Here is a 19,467-nt window from a genome sequence, read left to right as displayed (position 1 = left end):
TTAAGAAGGAGGTAAGAAGGTGTACTTTACAAATAAGTAAACATTTTTATCCTTTGCACAGGAATGCCTTGTGTTACACTATTGCCTGTGATAGTATCTGCACATTCTGTGTTCGCACTGTGGTGTTTGTCATTCATACAACACTGTCACCATGTAGATGCTACTTTTTACTTCTTTCTTAAAGAGGAGGAAACCTGGAGTGCTAAAGTGCCAGCTGAAAATCAGACAGCGGGTCAGGTCAGTGGGTCTATCATTAAGTTAGATAATACTAACAGTGGCCAAATGTAATCCTACTAATCGTACCCAAATGTAGGGAAGAGCTGTGCTACTAATAATGGGTTTGATGAGACTACAAAATTTACCTTTGCTCATCTGGAATTGGAAACAACTAGCCTGAAAGAAGAAGCTGAAGTATGGGTAACAGGGGGCGGTGATACTGTTTGTGTAAAAGACCATCACGTCATTGAGTCTCTTGACTCACACAATTGCCCACTGTTTCAGGCCTGCTGTAGGTAGAAAGCGAATGCCTCTTATGCCCAGGGATGATAGTCACACAAGTAGACATTATATTCCAGACATAGGAAAGAAATGATTAGATGGGTTAAAATAGCAAAAAGTATAAATTCTATCATACTCTGAGCTAATTTACAGAAAATATTCTGTAGAATGCAGTACTAGTGAGAAAAGAATGTTGTAAAGAATAGAATTAAATTTGAAGGCTGACTTTATTCTTTCTTATGTGAATATGGAAGAAAAATCTAACTTCTATCCTCTTTGAGTACCAGCTTTATTATATTGTAAAATGGAGATGGTACCCTTCTTGAGGTATTGTGATGATTCAAATGGTATGACACAGAGCTTGTTACCTGAAAATAGCAAGTACCAGGGAAGTCACTCAAAAATTAATGTATTTGAAATGGGCACTATCATTTTATGGTATATAAAGTTAGGAAAGCTTGATTGAGCTTCTAAAATGTCATGAACTAAGCTCACGAGATATTTTATTGACAAAGTGGAGGCTACAGTACAATTAATGAGGTTTGAAAATAAACAAAAAGGATTAGCATTGATATTTCCAGGGAGAGCAGAATTGCTTTTGTCTCTCCACACCACTACAGGTTCAGATTTAGCTTTGATTTATGATAATAAATAAAGCCACACTTCAATATTGAAAGTTTCATAAGTTTCTTGACCTCTAAATTATTTTTTAATATGGCTATAAGCTAAGCACCCAGGTTTTCTGCTCTTCATTAATAGTTTTCTTTTTGTCTGTTAAACCCAACATTGGGAGTGATTAAAGCAGACTGACATTGCATTGGTTGACTTCATAGAATCCTACATTATTTTATGAAGCATGATTTAATTTTGCAGTAATATGCTCTTTATTTGCTCTTTATTTGTTGTATGATTAGACATCTATAGGAAGATTTACTGGTTCTTCCTCCATGTAATTGATATGCTAGTGTCAACTTGAATATTATAATAAAGACTGATGTTAAAATAAATGCTTTCAAGTCATATTTGCCTTCAAAATCCAGTAACTACAATTCTAAACTATGACTAATGACTAATTCTAAACACTTGGGTGAAGAGTTTCACCAGTGTGTAAATTACAGTACAGGACACACAAAATTCACTAGATCTGTCATTGGTATTAGCAATGGAGGAAGTTGAAAGGGTGAGTTTCCTCCTGTGACCTTGTGACTCACAGCTGAAGTGGTAAGTAATGAGGGAATTTTCAAAGAGTGAGAATAGTTTGGCTTTAAATTATTTCAGAAGAAGAGCCAAAAAATTTATTACATGTAAGTTCATCACATGTAAATTTGTTTATTTTCTGTTTGTCTTGGAATGTTGGTTACAATTGACTTAAACTGTATCACAATACCCTCTCTACATACTGTATGTATATGTATATACATGCTTCAAATAAAATCTCTACCTGTAATATGTTCATGGGAGTTTGGATGGTCTAATTTTATTATCTAATCTAATAAGTGAAAATACTCTGATGAGAGCTAAACTGAAGATAGTCTCTGAAGGCAGAATGTGGCAGACTCAGAATTCAAATCTACGTCCACTAGACCCTGTGCTTTTTCATGGAACTATGTTCTCTACATAGTGGTGATATGTTCTCCCAAAGGCAAACTGGAACAGTAGGTAGAAGCTATCAGCTGATCTCATGGTCTCCTTAGATGGATTGTTACTTGAGCTGATAACTCTTTGTATGACTGAATTTTGACTTATAGTTAGACTCTTACTGCCTCATTAATGCTATTAATAAAATAAAAAGAACAAGGGTTTTACTATGATATGGAAAGAGAGTGAAGTTATTTGTACACAGATGAACTGTCATATGCCTGGCCATGCAGCTGCAGGCAGGGGGAAGTACCACATCCTTTGGGATTTAAACCAAAGCATTTTGAAAGATAAGACAAGAAGGTAACGACTGACTTAAGGACTACAGGAAAATACCCACATTCCAAAACCTTCTTCTCCAAAAACTTCTGGCTGAATTTCAGGAAAGCTTTACAATAAACTCTGGAAAATGAATACAGATAAAATCCTGGATCTCTCCTGACCCCCATACTGGGGTCTGAAATTCAGGGTCTTACCTTTGCTTGGCTTGATTGCCTGAGATTCTATCATGTAAAGCATATCTCTAATCTGGGTTTTCAGTTGTTATTTTGGAGAATCTCACAGGCTTTTCTGCTTGGGCTGGCCTTTTCTCCTTGGGCTGAGATCCCACCAGATCTCAGCTTCCTATGTAGCTAAGATGACAGGTGTGAGACACTGGTGTGTGGCTAAAATCATGGAATATTTTTGTATGTGTGCAACTAAACTACTGAATCCAAAGAGCATAATAAGGAAGTGAAGATTATAAACAGGATATATTAAAAATAACTCGCTGTTACTAAATGTAATTGTTGATGGCCTGATGAGATTCAAACATAGCTAAATATTTTGAATATAGAATACATTTAGATTCAATTATGATAATTATCTAGAAGACTGAAGATTGTATTTTGTCTTGTATCATTGATTAGCAAACAAAATAAAGTTTATTTTTCACCTGAAAACTTAAACCAGTAGACTTCTGTTAAAACCATTGTTAAACTGAATGGGTCTGGATAGTTCTTGGTGTTAAGCAAATGCATCACACATATTTGTGTATGTGTGTATAATTGAAGGCTTTCCTGAAGAATTTTCATAAAAAAATAAAAAATTGGTCAAGTATCAAGCACATGCCTTTAATCATAGCTACTCAGGAGGCTGAGACCGACAAAATCCCAATACAAAGCCAGCACAGGCAGAAAAGTATGCAAGTCTCCATGAACAATTAACTGGCAAAAGGCCAGCTAGAGACATGGCAAATAAGATAAAAAGACAAAAAAGAGCAGGAAACCCTGAATTCAAGCAATGATACTGATACAGAAAAAAACGTTATCTATATGAATGTTTAACTGATAGCTTTAAAAATGATATTTACCTCTTTTAGCTTATATTTTCCCATATTTGAATTTTTAAAGTAATGTGCTCAATCAATCATGACGAAAGTAAAGCTAACTACAAACTATTTTCAAAGATCTTGTAATGGAAAGAAAGATACTATATGTTAAAAGGATGCACAATTTTATAGTATTTGATAATATAAACCACACACACTCACAGAGAATCACAGTCACATGGAAAATCTTAGAACTAAACTTTACCAAAATGGTGACAGTGAATTACAGAGGCTTTCTTTTCCTCCCTCCCTCCTTTCCTTCCCCCCTCCCTCCCTCCCTCCCTCTCTCCTTCTTTCCCTCTCTCCCTTCCCCCCCTCTCTCTCCTTTGCTGGTTCTGGGGTTTGAACTCAGGACTTGAGTGCTGCCCCTGAGCTTCTTTGTGCTCTAGGCTAATGCTCTACACTTGAGCCACAGTGCCACATCCAGCTTTTTCTGAGTAGTTTATTGGAGATAAGAGTCTCACAGACTTTTCTGCCTGCCCAGGCTGGCTTTAAATCGCTATCCTCAGATATCAGTCTCCTGAGTAGCTAGGATGACAGATTTGAGCCACTGGTTGTTTCATTTTCTTTAGGTGTTTGTTTCTCCAGACTTTATGTACCATACATATATTACTTTGATATTGTGGAAAAGTATTTCTGATACAAAAACATTGTGAATTATTTGGAGATTTTTAAAAGTAACATTGAGTTTTCTATATTTAAGCTACACTTTCTTCTTGAATGGCTCCTAACAGCTAAAAAAGGTGATGCTGGTAATTTTGAGCACTACTGAAAGGTAGTCTCCCGAGGGGGGATCTATGAATGGAGAAGCAGGAAAAATTCTGCCTGCCTCAGCTAGGCTGCTTATAATCTTGCTATTTGAGTTGCCAATTTCTTAGAAATAAGCTGTGAATAGAGTCAAAAAAGGGCAAGAATCTAAGAGAATAACCAATATTTAGTGACCACTCTTCTTATACAATGATGATTATCTCTCTAACAAAGCATCCACGACAAAGGAACACTGAGCTGATTTATTGCCACCCTTGTCCAGAATAACATTTAATGCTTCCTCAGAGGCTTGTTTCAAGGTCAGAGCAAGGGAAAGCCATGTTGTCAAGGATGGCCCTGAATAGAATAGTAAGAAACATGATTATGTGCATAATGATTTACAAATGCACATGATTCTTATTTAACCATGTTGTGTCAGGCAGAGTACAAAACAGTTGGAGATGCCAACTTATACAAGGTCAAGGACTTACGACAGTGTCTTAACCACTTCAAATTAATCTTTGATTCAGTAAATGTAACAGTTCTTGTAAAATTCTTGGAGCAGCCCTATCAGATATGAAATACTCATTAACAGCAATTACTTCAGGAAATGATTACATTTGTATAGTACCTTACAATTTGCAAAGGCCTTTCATGAGTAACTATCTGAACTTTGAGCTACATATCCAATCCAGATATATGAACAAGTTTAGAAAAGAGAATCTCCTAAGTCCTGACGTTTCTTTGAGTCACTAGTAAGTCTTATTCTTTCCTTCATTCATTTGACTTTTCTTCTTTTGACTAGGGAGAGGTTCATAAAAAGAGGAAGCTTTCCACACTCATTATTATGCATGTGTTGTAACACTGAGCTACATCCTCAACCAATAAAGAGTTGGAGTAATCAGCTTAAGTCTGAAGACGGATACTCTTAAAATATTCATAACCAATCAAAAATGTGGAGGTGATGAGCCAGCCATCACCCAAATGAAGGCTCAGACCCATCCAAAGTTAGGCAGCTCCACTTGGGATCCTTCCTTGTCCATTCTTCTTTAGAGAAGCTTGCAATGCCCAAGTCAATAGACGGAAGCAAATAATTAAAATCAAATCAGAATAAAATCAATTAGAGATGAAAAAAAAAACATTGAAAGAATCAACAAAACAAAGAGTTGGTTCTTTGAAAAAATCAACAAGATAGACAGACCCCTAGCAAACCTGACCAAAACGAAGGCAGCACACTCAAATAAACAAGACAAGAGATGAATCAGGGGCTGGGATGCAGCTCAGTGGCAAAGCACTTGCCTAGCAAGTGCAACGTCCTGGGTTTGATCCCTAGTACCAAAAAAAAAAAAAAAAAAAAAAAAAAAAAAAAAAAAAAAAGAAAGAGATGAATCAGGTAACATCACCACAGAAACAACCAAAATTCAGACCATAATAAGAGACTATTTTGCAAACCTTTATGCCAACAAATTCGAGAACTTGGAAGAAATGGATGATTTTCTAGAAAATATTCATATCCCCAAACTCAACCATGAAGATTTAAACCTTCTAAACAGACCCATATCCAGTATTGAAATAGAAACGGCAATAAGTGATCTCCCATCCAAGAAAAGCCCAGGTCCAAATGGATTCACAGCAGAATTCTACAAGGCCTTCAAAACAGAACTCACACCAATATTTCTCAAACTCTTCAATGAAATTGAAAGAGAACGTTCACTACCAGACACTTTCTATGAAGCCAGTATAACCCTCATCCCAAAACCAGGCAGGGACTCATCACAGAAAGAGAACTATAGACTGATTTCCCTGATGAACATAGACTCAAAAATTCTCAACAAAATTCTGGCCAATAGACTTCAACAGATCATCAAAAAAATCATACACCACGATCAAACTGGATTCATCCCAGGGATGCAAAGTTGGTTCAATACACGCAAGTCAATTAATGCAATTCACCACATCAACCTGAGCAAGGTAAAGAACCACATGGTTATATCACTCGATGTGGAGAAAGCGTTTGATAAAATCCAGCACCCATTTATGCTAAAAGCCCTGGAAAAATTGGGATTTCAGGGAGCATTCCTGAATATAATCAAGGCAGTTTATGACAAACCAACAGCAAGCATAACTCTAAATGGTGAAAAACTAAAGCCATTCCCTTTAAAATCAGGAACAAGACAGGGATGTCCACTCTCTCCCCTTCTCTTCAACATAGTACTAGAATTCCTAGCCAGAGCAATTAGGCAAGAAGAAAATATAAAGGAGATCCAAATAGGAAAAGATGTAGTTAAACTTTCTCTCTTTGCAGATGACATGATCTTATACCTAAAGAACCCCATAGACTCTACCCCCAAGCTACTAGAGCTGATCCAAAACTTTGACAAAGTTGCAGGATATAAAATAAACCCTCAAAAATCAACGGCCTTTCTCTATGCTAACGACCCAAAGACTGAGGCTGAAATCAGGAAAACAACTCCTTTCGCATTAGCCTCAAAAAACATAAAGTACCTAGGAATAACCTTAACCAAAGAAGTGAAAGACCTCTACAATGAGAACTTTAAAAACATGAAAAATGAAATTAAAGCAGAACTAAGGAAAAGGAAAAACCTCCCATGCTCCTGTATTGGGAGGATTAATATAATCAAAATGGCAATAGTGCCAAAGGTTATCTACAAATTCAATGCAATACCCATTAATATCCAAACACCATTCTTTAATGAAATAGAGGAAGCAATCCAGAAATTCATATGGAACAATAAAAGACCTAGAATAGCAAAAACAATGGAAGAAAGAATGGTGTTGGAGGAATTATAATACCCAACTTCAAGCTGTATTATAAAGCTATAGTAATAAAAACAGCTTGGTATTGGCACCGGAACAGGCCTGAAGACCAATGGAACAGAATTGAAGACCCAGAAATGGACCCACAGAACTACGCCTAATCTTTGATAAAGGTGCTAAAACAATAGTCTGGAAGAAAGATAGTCTCTTTAACAAATGGTACTGGCAAAGCTGGTTCAACACATGCAACAAATTAAAACTAGATACTATATATCACCCTGCACCAAAATCAATTCCAAATGGATCAAAGACCTAGAAATCAAAACAGACACCATGAAAACACTAATCAAAGGAGTAGGAGAAACACTTGGGCTTCTTGGCACAGGATGGAACTTCCTTAACAAAGACCCAGAAAGGCTACAAATCAAAGAAAGATTAGACAAATGGGACTGCATCAAACTGCAGAGCTTCTGCAGGGCAAAAGACATAGCTCGCAAGATAAACAGAAAGCCCACAGATTGGGAAAAGATATTTACTGGCCATTCAATGGACAAAGGCCTCATATCTAAAATATATGCAGAACTAAAAAAATTACCTTCCTCCAAAACAAAACCGCAAAGAACCAATAGCCCCCTCATCAAGTGGGCTAGAGACTTAAAAAGAGACTTCTCTGATGAGGAAATGAGAATGACCAAGAGACATATGAAAAAGTGCTCTACATCACTGGCCATAAAAGAAATGCAAATCAAAACAACATTGAGATTCCATCTCACCCCAGTAAGAATGTCCTACAACTGTTGGAAGGGATGTGGCCAAAAGGGAACCCTACTTCATTGTTGGTGGGAATGTAAACTGGTTCAGTCACTCTGGCAAGCAGTATGGAGATTCCTCAGAAGGCTAAACATAGAACTCCCCTATGACCCAGCAGCCCCACTTTTGGGTATCTATCCAGAAGACCACAAACATAATCACACTAAAGCCACCAGCACAACAATGTTAATCGCAGCACAATTTGTCATAGCTAGAATCTGGAACCAAACCAGATGCCCCTCAGTAGAAGAATGGATCTGGAAAATGTGGTACATATACACAATGGAATTTTATGCCTCTATCAGAAATAATGACATTGCCCCATTTGTAAGGAAATGGAAGGACCTGGAAAAAGTTATACTAAGTGAAGTGAGCCAGACCCAAAGAAACATGGACTCTATGGTCTCCCTTATAGGGAATAATTAACACAGGTTTAGGCAAGTCACAGCAGAGGATCACAGGAGTCCAATAGCTATACCCTTACGAACACATAAGATAATACTAAGTGAAATGAACTCCATGTTATGGAAACGATTGTTGTAACTACCCTCAACGTGCCATATGTAATTGTTACCTCTATTATTGATGATCTTCTTGTATCACCTTCCTGTGGTTGTACCTACACTTTCTCTGTATCTTATCTGAGTATATTGGAAACCGGGTATACTGGTATTAGAACTAGGAAATTGGAAAAGAATACCAAAATCGAGAGACACAGGGTAAAAAAAGACAAACAATTACAAAAGCAATACTTGCAAAACTGTTTGTTGTAAATGAACTGAACAACTCATGGGGCGGGGGAAGGGAAAGAAGGAGGGGGGATGAGGGACGAGGTAACAAACAGTACAAGAAATGTATCCAATGCCTAATGTATGAAACTGTAACCTCTCTGTAATTCAGTTTGATATATATATATATATATATATATATATGTATATGCTTGCAATGCCTTGCTAAATCAGTGGAAGTGATATGATTTACAAACCATTTAATAAAATAATGGTAATAGATTTTCTTGCAGGTCTCTCAGCAGCACTAAAGTGGAGCTCCAAGGTGTGTATCAGAAGGCAGACCATTTGTTTTTAACAACTCAATTTTAATGGCAGGATTGGGGGGTGCAAGGGATAGACAGCAGGGAGGTAGGTAGCATTGTGTTTCTAAAGCATTCTCTTGTTGCATAAGCAGCAAAAATTATTTGTTGTCCATGCTGTTGAAGAAAGTGTGCTTGTGGTAACTCATACTAGATAAATGTTAGATATTTTATGTAGAAGCCTAGAATGCTACAAGTCAGACTTCTCTAATCAGGCAAAAACTTCATAGAACACAGCTATGTGAGAAGCCAGGGATGTATGAAGTTGATAAAAGCTAGTGTTTTCTGAGTGCTTTGAAGGAATTAGTTTTAGAGCCTGACTTCTATCTTGCATATAATCCTATAAAATGGATGTATAGTTCTTCTAATTTCCAGAGCAGGAAAAGAAGACTTAGAGAGGTTAGATAATTTCCCAAAGTTACACATTGCACTGAGGTAATAAATTGGATCCAGAAGAATTATTTCAGCTACAGCACATATACATACAACATAATACACAATATGTGTGTTATGCTCATACTTTAACTCTTCAATGTGTATACATATATAATGTCCTTTTCTTTATAAGTGTCTATATGTGTATGCATATGTGTATTATGTATGGCGAGTAAGCTGATATAAACTAACTAGGGACTCTTTCATTTCTAATATCTTCTGAAATTATCTTCATGGTAACATGTGCATATTACATAAGATTTTATACCAGAACTATAAATAAATGTGAATAATAATATGTACTTTATACTATTGTGTGGACTCCATGAGCTATAGTTAGTTATGAGAGGTTAGCTTAGAATGTGGACTGTGATTAGGGCTCTTTAGTACTCTATTGCATTCTCATTACTGGAAAGGATGGTAGCATGCCAAATACATTAAGTTCAAAGAAAATAATATTCTCTCTAACCAAGCACCACTTGTGGTGATATGCTTGGCAGAGAAGTGACCAATTCTTTTCAGAATTCTGACTAAAGTTCTGTACATTTGTGCTTTCTCCAGTGGTCCATTCATACAATATGGCCTTGACAGGGAACTCTGGCCAGAAACAGGGAATTCTGTGCTGACTTTTTATCCTCCCTTCAGCACGACATTACTATACTGAAGGTGAAAGTTATTGGGGCAATAACCTCAGACAGAAGGAAACCATGAAATATCAGAAAATCAGTCTCCAGGCCTTTCAAAGGCAGGCAACCAATTTACTATAAAGAGGCAAAGTAAAGGTTGAAATCCTTGGCAGATGTTCCTAGTAGAGCATTGTGTAGGTTTGAGCCCACTTTAATTGTTTCTACAGGTTTCAGCTATTTAAAAAACTCTCCACGACCTTCAGGTATTTCACTAGAAAAAGAATATATATTTCCTATTCATCACATGGCTAATGTATAAATACTCAGATTGAGGCTATATAAAAATTTCCCTATGACCTTCAGTTATTTTAATTAAAAGTATTATATGTTTCATATTTATAATATTGACAATGTATACTTAGGACTGTTCTGAGTTTTTATATGTCAGCTATTGTTAAGATTTTTTATGAAAACTGGGACACATTGTTTCTCTGATCTGGTTTTATTTAACACTATTCTCTGCAACATGAGTAGCCAGTAAGTTTACTGCATGATTGATCAAAAGAAGACTGCCAGTGGTTTAGGTGCTAGTGGTGGACATGGCCAACCCGAATAGTATTGTGAATGTAGCAAAGTAGTGGCTCCGCCGAAACCTTCCAACTTTCCATTCTTTGGTGACTCTCAAGTGAATGAATTAGCATTCTTGTGATGTGAAAACTTTGACCTGTTCACCTCTTATACTACATTTCAGTCATGGAAGTGAACAGGCAAATTCAGCAGAGAGGCTACAAACAGAGAATAATGCTAGAGATGCCATTCCCCAGGGGAATGAAGGAGCAAGAACAGCAACAGTTGTATGGGAAGAGGAGAGTGTGTGAGAAGAAACTGGAATAACTGATGATCACAATGGTATTAGACTCATGGATACTCAGTGATTTATATGGCACATGGTTTTAATTGTAGTTTGTTTTCTCATCACTACTTAAAACATGGTTTTTGTAGTTAACAGGGAAGCAAGCAAACATATGCAGACCATATATACCTTATGCATGTAAGCCTAGCTTGGGAGGCTGAGATTGTTGGGATTATGGTTGCAGGTCAGTCCATGAAGAAAATAAAAGTCCTTGAGATCCCTTCTCAACCAAGAGCTAGATGGATGTAGTGGCAGGCCTGTTATCGTAGATACTAGGAAGCCTAACACAGTCGGATCATGCCAGGGGAAACCTATCTCAAGAAGAAGCAAAGTCAGGGCTGGAGGAGTGGCTAAATGGTAAGAGTGCCTGTCTAGGAATGGTAAGGACCAGAATTCAGACCTTAGTAGGAGAAGAAGAACCTAGCTCCTCAAAAAATTCAATAAAACCCTGAAAAAACTAGCCTAGGAGAGAGGCACATTTCTGTAGATATCTTGATGTTAAAATGCTCTTGAATTGTTCAGATGACTAACATCAAATTAGTTTGTCTTGGAAATATCTTTCTGAAGAAATTTCAGTGTTCTGGGAAAAACTTAAAAAGCCATTACCATTTGTAATCAACTTAAAAGGCCTAACTTAAAAAAATAGATTAAGATTTCAGAGAACCTCTTTACTTTGAAGCTCTTGTGAGTTAGGACCACTGCTAATACTTTTCTATCTCATTTGTTAAATTAAGTTTGGAGGTATGAAGTACCTTATATTAAATGCAAATAAACTCACAAAACCAATGTTCATTAGTCTATTGATAACTAGAATGACTAAAGCCTTATAAGAACCAAACAATAAATAAGGCAGGCTAAGATTTTGAATAGCATGAAAACACTACAGTAGCTTATGTCTGTAGTCCTAGCTACTCAGGAGGCTGAGATCTGAGGCTTGCAGTTCAAACTTAGCCTGGATAAAATAGTTCATGAAAATTGGTTCCCAATTAACTGGCAATAAAGGTAGATGGAGGTATGACTCAGGTGGTAGAATGCAGCTTTAGCAAGAAAGCCATGCAAGTACTTGAGGCCCTGAGTGCAAATCCCAGTACCCTCCCCCAACTTCTCACTATTTAGAAGTGAATAAATAATAATTTATAGCCTATTTAGAACCAAGGGAACCTTTCTTCCTTGCCTATAGCCTTTGAAGAAAGAAGAGAAGATAATGATAATTAATAATAACAAATGTGGGTAAGATCAGAGTATCTCAGAGGAATACATTAGAAATGCTATTTAACACATGTTGAACAATCATTTTGTAGAGTATAACAATTAAAATTATCCAGGCACCAGTGGCTCATGCCTGTAATCCTAGCTACTCAGGAACCTGAGTTCTAAGGATAGTGGTTCAAAAGCCAGACTGGGCAGGAAAGTCCCTGAGACCATTATATCTAACTAATCACCAGAAAACCAGAAGGGGTGCTGTGGATTTGAGTAGTAGAGTACTAGCCTTGAACAAAAGAGCTCTAGGAAAGTGCCCAGGCCCTGTGTTCAAGCCCCACAACTGACAAAAAGTGATAAACTGCATCTTTTCTTGTGGCTGAACTAGAGAAAGAGTCCTTATGTACAGGTGTGTGTTGTACTTCAGGTTTACCAACTGACTACCCCCTAGTTTCTTCTCTTGAGATATGCTGGTCAGTGAAAAGATACCTGGACATTTTACTTCCCTCTAACCCAGAAAAAGTTTAGGAGGTCACAGTTTGGGGACTTTCCATCTTGGTTGTTACAAAATTAGTGATGAATGAAGTAGAAGCTTTGACATCATGAAGGAAATACATGTCCTTCCATGACAGCTACCTGGCTTCTAGGAAAGAGTATTTAGGAAGCTTGAAATCTGACCATTTTTCTTTCAGCTATCCATTCTACTTTGAGCTACCAATTTTCTGTATCTAGGTTTGTTGTGTATGCAAAATTTACTATGAAGAGAAAAGAGCCAGAAACATAAGTATAGCAGCCAAACACACACACATCCCAATTAGCAAAATTCATCATGAAATAGACAAATTCAATACTGAAATTCACTTCTCGAGTAGAGAATTTCTGGTCATCTTTTGAACATAGGATCAATCTAACAATATATCCTAGAACAAAAGAACAAACTTTTGTGTGTATATTTTCATAAATCTGCAAGCCCAGCAATAATTGTCCATTTTACTACAGTTATTCAGTTTGCAATTTCAAAAACATGCAGATCAAAATTACTAAAATACTACCTTCTTGCCTGTTTTTATCCATTTGCTATGCAGCATTTCTTGTCATAAATATATACATATTTACAGTTCACAATAGTGGATGTTGTATCTGGAATGCTAATTTTCCCAAACAGGTTCAACACCAATATCAACCAAAAATGTGTTTACATTTGTTGCATTGCATTTGCAGAAAGAGTTAGGAAAGAGCCCTGGTTGACAGAGTTAAGTTCCTTGGCTAAAAAAAAAATATGTTTTTGTTGTTTTGCTTTGTTTTTCAATTGGCCAGAATTAATTAACTAATATTAACTTCAAATTAGCTTTAATTTGTTTAATATGACATACAAACCAAATCCAGGTAGTATTTTCTTAGCATTTAATACTTTTCTCAGTAGCCATAGCATTTTTTAATATAGAAAGTGAGACCAAAACTTTGGAAGAGAACTGGGATTTTTGAAATGCTGATGGGGGGAAAAAAAAGGACAGGGGAGTATAAATTAGAGTCTGGTATGCTATGTACTACTTACCTTCAAAAGTCAAATAAAACTTTCCTCTGTCAAACCAAACGAGGGAAGGCTGTTCATTCTCTGTATGGCCAGGAGTTGAAGCGGGATGGGAAAGGTTAAGGAGAGGGAGAGAGAAGGACACAATATGAGTTACAGAGCAGGTCATTAATCTCACTGTAGGGGAAGGGAGGAGGCACTGCATGATATTAGCGTGCAGGAAAAAGGGAAGGCGGCAATCTAGGCTTATTTTTTATTTTTTTATTTCTTTTTTAGTTGAGGAAACAGAAAGCAAAAGCAAAGCTATGGAGCCTAAAAGGATGGACACGCTTGTAGGTAGCTCAATGCTTGGTGCTTGTGTGCATGGAGCGGGTATCTTCCTGGCCATGCAGGGGTATCAGCCAAATGGGACTAATTTGGGCAAACTGTCATTCATCAATGGCTGTATCCATTTTTTATCTTCAGTGTCACACCCTTCTGCGTTTCCAACCAAAAAAAAAAAGGATTATCTCAGACTTATGATTTATATGAAACGTAAGCTTACTCTTTCAATGACATCAACATTATGTATCAATTTAGAGTTCATGGAAGGTGTCATAACTCTTCCGTCCCCATCCGCTGGAATCACTGTAGGCTTCCAGACACAAAACACCCTCACGTCAGTACCAAAGAGAACGCATGCTTACCAATGGTGCTCTTGTTTGTTTCCAATTAAAAAGCAGTTACCAGACATGTAATTCTGAGCAGTTCAATGATTCCCTCCATTGAAAATTCACAAAGTGATGGCATCTCACCTATTTCGAACCTTTTCACTGAGAAACTGTCATGCAGCCTGCTGCTTTTTAATATGCCCACTCAAAAAAAGAAACTATTTCAGTGGATGGGTTTCCACGATGAACAGTGAATGTACAGCGTGCATCGGATAGGTGCTGCACACTCATGAGGGCAGGAGCATGTCCATGAAGTTTCTAGCATTCAGATGGAGAATGGCTTGGATTAAAAAAAAAACAACATCTAGACAGAGGGCTAGAGATCACTGGGCTAGCACCATACCTGCAGGCGTGTCACAGCGCCTTTCAAACGAGGGCAGTTTGTCATAAAAAACATCATCTTCTGACACTACGAACCAAAGAAACATAAACGAATGGAAAACAGAAAAAGCACAAATACAAATCCAAAATGAAACTGAGCAGCACATTTTACTGATTGAAACACAGGAATGATTTTTATGGCAAAAGGAAACTGAACTTTGGGTAATGATAAGAAGATAGAAAGTGATATGCTTGTTAGATGATGATTCTACAGGAGGAAAGTTAAAAATTTTGTAAAAAAAATGCCAAGGTGTAGTATCTATGAGTTTGACAGACATCAGAGGAGGCATGAGTCACCTTCTCAAGGAGTTGTGAAAGGTACTATCATTGATAATTGACAAGCATGTGTGTTTTTACCCCAGCACAGTCCTCAAGGGGCTAGATATGTCCATCAACAAGAAGCTCCTACTAGAGCCCTGACAGCTCAGCAGCATATTGTAGCATGCATACCCAGACCCCAGGAAAAAAGAAAATAACTTTTAATGTGACTGTAGAAAATCATCAATATAGATTTATCTGTCTGCACGAGCTACCCCATTTGAGCTTCATCAGTATCCAAATGAAATTTGCCTTGCATCTGCTTTTGATAGTATGGACTGTTCATTTCAAACAGTATCATTATAATTCCACAACTGGCAATGATGTCCAGGTGTGGTGAAATGTCTTTGTAAGCTGATAACATTATCAAGGATGCTCTAGACCTCCATTCCTTCAAGTGTTTACACAGTCTCTTCTCATCAACTAACAAACATTGTATCGTTTACAGATATCAAATCAGTGTGGTTAAATAATATGCCATGTCTTGCAACTATTATTACAAACAGCAGAAAGTTGAAAATAATATGCACAAAAGCATGTAATGAGGAACTATATGTGATTGTAGAGAAAGAAAAGATATGAATGAGGGTAGGAAAATAGTCCATCAACAAATTGTTTTTGGAAAATATTCTATCGGCCTAGAGTTTGGGAATAAGGTGGGGAAGGATTGTGAGTGTGTGTGTGTGTGTGTGTGTGTGTGTGTGTGAATTTTTTATGTTCTAGGATATTACCTGACAGTCTGTTTCTATTACATCTGATATTTCCTAAATGGCTAGAACACAGTAGTGCAATTCCTACAATATTTACAGGATTATTAGAGACAGGCCCTTCTTTTTTGTTATATAGTACAACTGGAAATAATACAAATAATATGCTTAGGAAGCATGCATAGTTTAGAATTGCTGCACATTTTGGAGGAAATAGTTCAGATGCTATTGTTACATTACTGAATACAAATCATTTTGGCTCAAATTTCTAAACCAAAGGAAACATCAGAATCCATCTGATTCTTCCTTTGACACAAATAAATGATTTCTTGCTATTATTTTAGAGTCCTGTAATTGTAAAGATGTAATTTAAATTGCGTCCTTACCAGTAAGGAACATAACTAACAAATTAATAGGGAAGAAAAAAAATGTTCTCCTTGTAATCTTTTGGCAATGGAGTTCTAAGAAAGATTTTTGCAAATTATCTTAAAGTAACTAATCCCCATTAAAGTAAGAATAAATATAAATGTTTAAAATAAGAGATAAATCTTCATTGTCGTTCTCTCCTGTTTTCTAAGTAAAAGTTTGTTCATTATAATAGAATAAATTTAAATATTTTCCTATCTTCATAATATTAATAGAATTTCCCTCTAAATCTGGTGAGTTTTTCTAGTACAAAAGAGATTTTTCTATAGTTCATTGATTCTAAGTTGTCAGAAATTGAGATGGATCATATATTTTATAAAATAACAAAGAATTACATCTTAGTTTATTTGGCAGCTTTTTTCTGCTTCTTAGTCATATCAAATAATGTCATATTTTTAAACTGAGAATGTCTAAAGTCCAGTAAAATAGAATTGTGTAAGAGCTCTTTGTTATTTGAGAGTGACAATACCCAGTAAACTGTTCTCTCACGGAGTCATCAGATTTATTACTTTAAAATAATCATTCTCACAAAAATTGTACCCCAAGGTGTTCATTTTTTTAGATGGCTTATTATATAGAGAATTTGTTTAGATTTGTTCTTAAAAGTCTAGCTCTGAAATCACTTTAAATTGGGCTCATTGGCTCCCATATACTTGCTCCAAGTGAGATTCAAACGAATGTCATAGGAAATGTCAAAACTGTGGTAGTCAGGGAAAGAATATGTGGACCTTCTGGCTTCAGGAAACTTGTAGCTGAAATTTCCTGCCTCTCCCAAGCCATGTGAACACAAAGTGAACAGTCCAAGTCAGTTATGATTAGGTCCTTCAGTGTGGAACAGCCAGAACATACCCAAAAGAGAAAGAGGAAATGGCAGCACACAGAAACTGCAGCTGGCCAGTCATTAAGCAGTGTATTTATTTCAGAGAGAAAGGGCTATCAGGCAACCAGCAACATGAGGAAACAAAAAACAAGGGGGGTAGGGGTGAGAAATGAAGACCAAATGGACAGATGAAACCAAATAAAAATAACAGACCAAACAGGCTAAATCAGTATCCTCCTCAGCAATGATTCAAGGAGACCAGCCTCTTATGTCAATGTATATTTTAAACCCCTCTATGGTTCATCTTGAAGGGACATGCACTAGACTATAGAAACACTATGTCCAACATTCAATTTTTTTTGTCTCTTTCATCACAGAGGTAAAGAACATGCTAGGTAGTCCATCTGAGATCACTTGGGGGTGATTTTCTGAGTGACAGCTCACTTTCTTCTCTGACTAAGAAGGAAAATCAAATGGTGGGGGGGGGGGGCGTGGAAATGAATGCTTGAGAAAACTCAATTATAAAGCAGGAATAGGAGAAGGGCTAGAGCCCTCAAGGAGACTGAAGAGATAGAGGTTAAAAATAATAAAAGGAAGCTATTGGCTGGGGATATAGCCTCGTGGCAAGAGTGCCTGCCTCGGATACACGAGGCCCTAGGTTCGATTCCCCAGCACCACATATACAGAAAACGGCCAGAAGTGGCGCTGTGGCTCAAGTGGCGGAGTGCTATCCTTGAGCGGGAAGAAGCCAGGGACAGTGCTCAGGCCCTGAGTCCAAGGCCCAGGACTGGCCAAAAAAAAAAAAAGAAGGAAGCTATTACAAAAAAAAAAAAACCCCACACCAAACAGTTTTTTAAAAATGGTGAAAAATGAGCTGATCTGCATTGTAAATCAGGAAGCTCCGAATTGCACAATCTTTTACGGAGCAGCTGTCCTATATAAATAATATTAAATATTTGCTTGTTAACAAACCACATGAAATTAGTTTAGGTGTCTATTATTTCCATCACATATTGAAGGGGGCCTTCGGGATATTCTGATTACAAGAGAGAGTGTGTGCTTCAAGTGAAATTCCTTTTGGGTACACCTTCACTTATTTATCTAGGAGGATAGGCAGTTCTTTTCCAGAAGAACTTCAGACTTTGATCAAGCTATTTCAACCATGGGCAACTCCATAGTGTGCTTTTCCACAGGACAGCAGGAATTTATTTAGCATTGGTTAGTGATTCTCCCGAGCAAAGCATGATGGAGAAGCTGGTATAAAATACTGAAGAACTAGAGGGGAGTTTGGACAATAAAGGAAGACAATGGGGAAGGGAAGTCATGTGGAAAAATAGGATGGAAAAGACCCAGTCAGAGACAACATTCAGTATAAAGGAGGAAGGTAGCAGGAGCTGACAGCAGGAGGGAAAAGAGAGAGACCAGCCTGGGGAAGCTGGAGCCGCTCCAGGCAAGATCAAACATTGACACTGAGATGATCATCATTGATCAGCCACTTTCCTCACAGCAGGAGGAAAGAGACACAAAGACATTGACTGAAAATGTCACCAAATGACGTATATTTTCTGGGAAAATCAACCACACATCACTGAAAAGTACAGAAAAAAATGTTCTCAAGTCTCCCATTGATACCATTTGTGAAATTCAGAACAACCAAAAAACCAGAAGGAAATAATGAAAGCTTTAAGAAAAGAAAATTTCCAAATTTTATGACATGGTAAAACAGTTAGAATTTCAACATTTCCTCTTAAAGGAAACTATTTTTAATTCTCAGAAAAAATTAAATTTAATTATTAGAATTTCCTTGGTGATTTCTTCTTTACTTTGGTGAGTACTTCTGCATAGGATAGCAAAGAAAACCCCTGTAAAACATGGGTGTGTAGATTCTTCTTTATTTGTGCAAGTGGAGGACATTGCCTCCTTTAAAGAGAAGGTGCTTGTCAAATAAGAGTCAGGTGATAGAGCAAAACACACAACAAAACCCTTTCTACCAGAAACACAGGGCTTTGGCAGAGTTCCAATCATAAACCACAAACAGATGAAAAGAGAGGAGAGAATCTTTACCAACTGTGGGAGTGGTGGCTGCACTCAGGGAATTGGTTGACGATATTGAAGAAGTGCTTTCCGCCCGGGCTAAGGGTGCTATCGGAGGAGGGCTGGAAGAATGTATGGGTGGGCTAAAGGGTCTGGACTGTAAGGAGAAGAAAAGAGATGAAAAGTTAGACAAACAGTTTGTGGCATTTGGGTTCCATGTCAAATGTTTTCTAGCCCCACAGATGATAACTGAGGTCCTTAAAGACATGCCAATGATACTATCTTACATTGCATTGGATGCTATCAACACAGGAGCTTGTGGAAGAGAGCTGGAGGAACCAAAACTGTTGGTATGCTAAACCCAGGAAATCTTACTAAGGAGTTTACACAGCTTATCTATCTAAAGCTACGTAAATATAAAACAGTGGACCAGAAT

General features: G+C 37.2%; 1 protein-coding gene across 19 annotated transcripts in view; it reads right to left on the bottom strand.

Annotated features, from left to right (window-relative positions):
* Positions 1-19,467, bottom strand: part of Sgip1 (SH3GL interacting endocytic adaptor 1) — a 180,586-nt gene that overhangs the window by 23,481 nt on the left and 137,638 nt on the right. For 8 of the 19 annotated variants that reach the window (XM_048351505.1, XM_048351504.1, XM_048351510.1 and 5 more), the window contains 3 exons: positions 19,062-19,188; positions 14,689-14,754; positions 13,660-13,719 (listed from right to left, as the gene is read on the bottom strand). In XM_048351505.1, coding sequence (XP_048207462.1) covers positions 13,660-13,719; positions 14,689-14,754; positions 19,062-19,188 — 253 coding nt within the window. The remainder of the gene's footprint in view (positions 1-13,659; positions 13,720-14,688; positions 14,755-19,061; positions 19,189-19,467) is intronic. The other 11 variants (XM_048351522.1, XM_048351523.1, XM_048351513.1 and 8 more) reach the window with 3 other exon arrangements.

This window comes from Perognathus longimembris, chromosome 7, assembly GCF_023159225.1.
Source record: "Perognathus longimembris pacificus isolate PPM17 chromosome 7, ASM2315922v1, whole genome shotgun sequence".
NCBI classification, from domain to species: Eukaryota; Metazoa; Chordata; class Mammalia; order Rodentia; family Heteromyidae; genus Perognathus; species Perognathus longimembris.
Note: the sequence above shows the minus strand (reverse complement) of the source record. Positions and strands in the feature narration are given on the sequence as shown.